General features: G+C 57.7%; 1 protein-coding gene across 1 annotated transcript in view; it reads left to right on the plus strand.

Moving 5' to 3' along the window:
- The window catches only part of CHFR (checkpoint with forkhead and ring finger domains), a 30,116-nt gene extending 25,350 nt beyond the window's left edge, over positions 1-4,766 (plus strand). Inside the window, exon 17 of the mRNA XM_012531038.4 lies at positions 942-4,766. Coding sequence (XP_012386492.1) covers positions 942-984 — 43 coding nt within the window. The 3' untranslated portion in view covers positions 985-4,766. The remainder of the gene's footprint in view (positions 1-941) is intronic.
- The last annotated feature ends 1,234 nt before the right edge of the window (positions 4,767-6,000 follow it).

A 6,000-nucleotide genomic window follows, 5' to 3' on the forward strand; every position in this document is an offset into this window, starting at 1 on the left:
AAACAGCGTCTTAGTTTAGAAACACCGCTCTGCCCCTGTCATCCCCTGCATGTGTTGTGTGTGTGCAAACGCTCGCTCGGTCGTCCGCCTCGTGCCGCCTCTGTCGCTGCAGCCACGCTACCAGGCACGACGTGGCCCCGGCAACGTCAGTGTGCAGCCGTGAGGACCCGTTCGCGTCGCGCTGGGACTGCTGGCCTGGCTCCGTGCCTCGAGCGGGTATTTGGGGCCGCCCTGCCTGGCTCTTGTTGTCTAGCGTGGACTTTGAGGGGCTTGTCCACATTGCTCGCCGCACCCTGACCACGACCCCTATGTCCAGGAGTAATTCCTTTGCCTTCGTTTTTGAGCAGTTAGGTGAGGTGATCGTTTTACCTGCATCAGACTCCTGTGGGTTGGCGTCCCAGGCAGGAATTTGGGGCTCAAAATAAAGTAGCTGAGCGAGTACTGCTCCGTACAGCGCCGCGGTAGAGGTCTGCTGGGGGTGTCCCCTCCGCAGAAGGCCTCTAGCATGGGGACGCGCTCTGCAATAGGGCATGAAAAGTGAGCGGGAGAGGCCGTTTTATCACAAGGAGGCAGCGCGACGTGTGAGCGGCTACGCTTCCGCCCTTAGACGTGAAGGAGGAGGCGCCGTCCTGGAGGCCGGGTGGCTGCCCCGTCCCTCTCCCGGGCCTGTCACAGGACCCGCGCTGGAGCGTCGACGCTCTTCTCTAGGGCAGTGCCCTGAGGTGTTTTGACCGGCTTTATGATTTAAAAAAGCTAAGAAATCCATCTTAGGGGATTTGTTTCTTTGATATTAAAAATGTACTTTTGTGAGATCGAACGCACACACAACTTATTTCTCATCTTGTTCTCCCAGTGTGTAATTTTAACAACTTTCATTTTTAAATAAATGTACTTTAATAATGATAGATTTTTAGCGTAATTTGACCATTTTCTCTTTACAGGAAATTCAATCATATTTGTGAACAAACACGGTTCAAGAACTAAGCATCATTTGGAGCACTGAAGTGGTTTCAGAGTACTGAAGATTAAATGATAGAGTGTTTCAAAGGCTTAAATACTGACGAAGCATCCTAAGGCGTGTTTGCGCCTCAGCTCTGAGTAGGTCTTCCCAGGGCCGCCCCCGTGGCCCGCATCCTCTTCCGGGCAGAGCGCTCGTCCCAGGGCGTGTGCGGGGCACTTCCCATTGGAAAAGCAGCCGTTTTCCTGCTGAGACTGCTGTGGTGCCAGGCTCCTCTGTCACCTTTTCTGCAACTATGGTTAAAGCGGAAATTTCTCTTCAAGGAAAGTTCCATAGGAGAAAGAAGAAAGTTTATCAGAAGCATTTTGTTGTGAAGGAAGAGGTCTAAGTTTACAGCCTAGAGGATGTACAGAACGTTTGCTGTAGGGAGAACCACAACATTTTATATATTTTTTATTTTAATAGGCTTGGTGCTTACCTTCTAATAAGATCTACGTATCACAAGCAGTTGTGCAAATAATATAATTTATAATTTACAAGTTGACTACAATTTGGGATAATATGAAAGAATAAACATGTTTATGTCTGTTGAAAAAAAGATGATAAAATGTCCCGCACGCTGGCTTTAGAGCCCCCGCTGTCACTGAGCGCAGCTCCCTCCAGGCGGTGGCTCCTGACTGCTGTCCTCGAGGCTGCTCGCCCACGGCTGGGCCTCACCTGGAGTGGCTCAGTGCCTCGCGCCGGGCAGGGAGGGGACCACTGCTGATGCTGGGCCTTGGCCTGACACGCCTGCTTCCCAGGAGCTGGAGCGGAAGGCGGGCGTGGGCGGGTGTGGGCGGCCCCTCCCCAGCAGACAGCTCCTCCCCACGCCGCCCACCTCTCTGGGGCGCTGCCAGCCGGGGGTCCCGGGGGCTGGGGGAGCAGCCGCTCAGCCTGGCCTCACGCCGCTCGCCACCTGCCCCTCGCCTTCTGCATCAGGATGGCCGCTCATCTGGGATGATACTTGAAGTTTTGCTTTTTGTATATAAAAAAGTTGTTTTTATCCTTTGTTGAACTCATCTGTTACGTTTGTTCACACACCTGTCACTCTTGCTTCTTCTCAGGAATATGGTTTCCAGCTCTCGTCTTGCTCTTGATGGAAACGCCGAGAAGCAGCACACTGTATTTGTGGGGGAAGCCTTTTTTTGCCTTCTAGTAAACAAGTTGTTTCTCTCCGCTTCACGTTCAACCCTGTCTTACTCGGAGCCTTGTCTGTTGGAAGCCCTGCTGGCGCCCCCTCTGCGCAGAGCCCGCTGGTTATCTGCTCCTAAGTCTGGTGGTTCTGTTATCAGGTGGGCCATGCTGGGCCAGCAGCTGCCCCATTCCACCGACCCCTGGGGCGCGCACAGTCGCTCTGTCCCGTGTTGAAGCAGATGGCCCCGCCCTCCGCCCAGCGCAGGGAGAGCAGGAGGCTGCGCCTGGGCCACGCTCAGCAGAGGGGAGAGCTGCTCCGTGGGAGGCTGTAGCCCAGGCCATCTGGGCCAGCGCCAGGCGGTGCTGCCAAGGGCATGGTGCTGAGACCGAGACACGGCCTGACGACCACTGCCCCTTCATTCTTGCCCTCCCCCACCAAGAAGCTTTTCTGATGTGAGTTTAAGAGGCCGTTCGGCTTCCTTGGGTTGCGCTTGTGTGGCTAAGGGGCCACGGCGTCCCTAGGCGGGTGTCAGGCCCCTGCCCAGTCCTGCCTAGCCGTTAGCCCATGGCAGCCACATGGCTCTGGTGGGACTTGTGTTGACAGAAGCGCAGCAGTTCCTGCTCCCAGCAGGCCTTAGGAAAGCAGAGGCAGGGATGGGATGGCTGCGCCAGTGAGCGCGTTTCGTAGACATGACCAGGTGTGCACGCACGCATGGTTTATGATTTCCTGTAACTCCTGCTCCTCGGAAGCCCCTTCCCACCCAAAGCCAAGCCAGGAAGCCTCCATGGCTGCCCCGCGGAGGCGCCCGGGTGCCCGGTCGAGGGGCCTGTGCCTGACCCCTACCCCGCCCCTCTGCGCCTGCCCGGCTCCTAAGCACACCGGGACTGACCGGTCCCTGCACCACACGCCCTGGTGACACCTTGCCTTTCCCGCAGCCCTCTGCTCCCGTGCAGTTACCTCCCGCCTCCGGCACGCGTGCCCCTGACGGCCTGTCTGAGCTGCCCCTCCCCGACCAGGGAAGGGTGAGCTGGTCTTGGCTGACCTCTGGTCTCCCGACTGTGGAGAGGAGAGCCAGGCAGTGTGGAGGGATTTGGACCAACCCTCCTGCCAAGGTGACGGGAGAGGTGCTCAGGCCACCAGCGCTCAGGCCGCCAGGACTGCATCCTCGGCCCAGATCTGGGGGGCAGGGACAGCAGGGGGGTCCTGGCATAGCGGTGGCTTTTGCCCTAGAACGTAGCCAAGCAGGAGAGGCAGCCGGGCCAGAGCAGGCGTGTGGGGCTGTGTTGGGGACCCTCGAGACACCCCAGCCCCTTGCCCTGGGCCCACAGCCCCGGGTGGAGAGCTGGACATGGGCCTGCACGCAGCCCCGGGTGGGGAACTGGACAGGCGCCCACGCGTGATGTGGGCGCGCCTGCACGCGGCCTTGCCTGGCCCGGAGGCTCACTCCTGTACCCGGGCTAGGATGGAACCTGGTGGAAACCTAACGGGGCTCAGAGTAGCTCCTCCCTCAAGGACTCTGATGGGAGCCGGACGCTCACTGGGCCCCCTTGCAGGAGGCTCCCGTTCTCCAGACAAGACGGTGGGCCGGCCATCTCCCCCAGGCCCCGGCCAAGGCCTGACCTGCAGCAGGAGAGCTGCGCTGCCGGGGACCCTGCTGCTGGGCCAGCAAGGCCTCGGCCTGCAGCACAGGCCAGACGGCAGCCCTGGAGCTCTGACCAGCCCAGGGCAGAGCCGGCCCAGCCCCCGGCCGCAGGGGGGCTCGCACCCGCTTCGCTGGCCCTGCGTGGTCACGGTGTTTCCTCTGGAGGCGAGGCCAGCCTGCCGCCCGCCCGCTAGGGGAGCAGGGTGTGGAGAGGAGACGCAGGCCGAGTTTCTAGGCTCCTGGTCCTTGCCGTTGTGTCGCAGCCCCAGCTGCTCTCCACAGATGGTCCACGGTCCTTCTCAGCACGTGAAGTTTTCTGGATCAGCCTCATCTCCACTGCTTCCTGGCTGAGGAGACTCTCTCTGCCTCAGTTTCCTCCGTGAAATGGAAGCGGTGATGGTTACCTCAAAGGGCCATGCAGGGGATGAGAACCTGGCAGAGGGAGCTCCCTCAGCCCATTCTTCAGTCATGGAAAGAATGGCTCGATACTGGCCATGGCAGGGATGGATCCTGAAAATATTATGCCAAGTGAATAAGCCAGACAGACGGATGTGTGATTCCACTTAGACGGGGCGTGAACAGGCAAGTCAGGGGGAGAAAGGAGCTGGGACTGGAGGGCTCTCAATGGGCCTGGGAGCTTCAGGTGAGAGTCAAGGAGCATTCGTGTGGGTTGGTGTCGGTGCAGTGTGACCTGCTCATTAAACGGCGCAGTGAAGCGTGGATGCGGTAGGGGTCTGCGGTTCTCACCTGACTGGCAAAGGGGTCCGTGGAACAGAGACGGTGAAGAGCCCCGGCCTCGGGGACGTGGAGTTACTGCCATCGGGGCCAGCATTTCTGTTTGTAATGAAAATGTTCTGGAAATAGTGGCAACACAACATGAATGTACTTAATGACATTGAATTGTCCACTTAAAAACCGTTTAAAATGGTAAATTTTATGTTGTATCTTTTACCACAACAAGAAAAAACTAAAATTAAATGGAAAATCGGTTACATCACTTGCCATTGCCGTTATGTTGAAACTCCAGTTCCTCCCCGATTGCGGGGGTTGTTTGGCTGTGGCCTCGGGGCGTGCTGCTCCAGTGCCCACATCCTGGACTTCTCCCCACGCTGCCCACGGGACGGCAGCAAAAGGGCTGCGTGCAGCGCTGGCTCCCTTGGCACCTGCCACGGCCGTGCCTGGAGAGCAGCTGGGTCTCGGTGCCTTGAGGCCAAGGCTGAGCTTCAGGGACCCCCGCGGAGGGCGCCAGCTCCCAGGAGCTGGGCTTCAACGCAGCCACTGTGTCAGAGTCCCGTAAACTTGGAATTAAACGCACCACATGCTCCAGGCCCGTCCTTCTGAGCCTTCTGTGTGTGTGTCTGCAGGACGGTGGCCACTGGCACCCCTTCCCAACCCGGCCATTGTACCTGGTGTCGGTAGGTTGAATTTGGCCCCAGAGAGAATGTTTACACCACAGGAATGGGTAGATGCTACACATCAGGGTTGTTTGGTTTTTGTTTTGATCTGCAGAGGTTTCTGATCATTATTAGATCACCACCATCCAGCCAACCAACCAACCATGAGGAATAAAACTTAGTTTTAGGGGAGCAGATGTGGCTCAAGTGGTTGAGCGTCAGCTTCCCACATGGGAGGTCCTGGGTTCTGTCCCCAGTGTCTCCTCAAAACAAAACAAAACACAACAAGAAACACAAATCAACTCAGGGGAGCGGATGGGGCTCAGTGGCCGAGTGCTGGCGTCCCACATTCAAGGTCCTAGTTTCAATCCCTGGCCCCCATTACCTCAAAACAAAACAAAAACTTAGTTTTAAGTCACTACATTTTGGGGTGGTTTGTTAGCCAAAAATAGTGATGTCATGACTTACAAAGGCCCACGGCCATGTGGCCCTGCACTGCCCCGGGCCCGACTGCAGAGCCTCACCGCTCCCTCCTCTTGCCCACTCCAGCCACAGGGTCTGCTGTCCTCCAAGAGGGAGCGCAGCCCCAGCCGGGCCTCGGCAGGCTCTGCGCTCAGGGCTCGTCCTGCAGAGCAGCCAGGCCTGCCAAGACAACTCGGGGGCTCTCCCACCCCTCACTAGCATATATCCCTGTATTCCTTCCCAGCAGAAAGTACATATTTGCTCACTGTCTCTCCCCTCCATAAACAAGCTTGTCTTCTTGCAATGAAGGCGTGCTCAAGCCGCAAAGACCCACCGTAAGTCTCACCTCCTGAAATCTCCCCTGGGTGCC

The sequence above is a fragment of the Dasypus novemcinctus genome, chromosome 19 (genome assembly GCF_030445035.2).
Source record: "Dasypus novemcinctus isolate mDasNov1 chromosome 19, mDasNov1.1.hap2, whole genome shotgun sequence".
Lineage (NCBI taxonomy): Eukaryota > Metazoa > Chordata > Mammalia > Cingulata > Dasypodidae > Dasypus > Dasypus novemcinctus.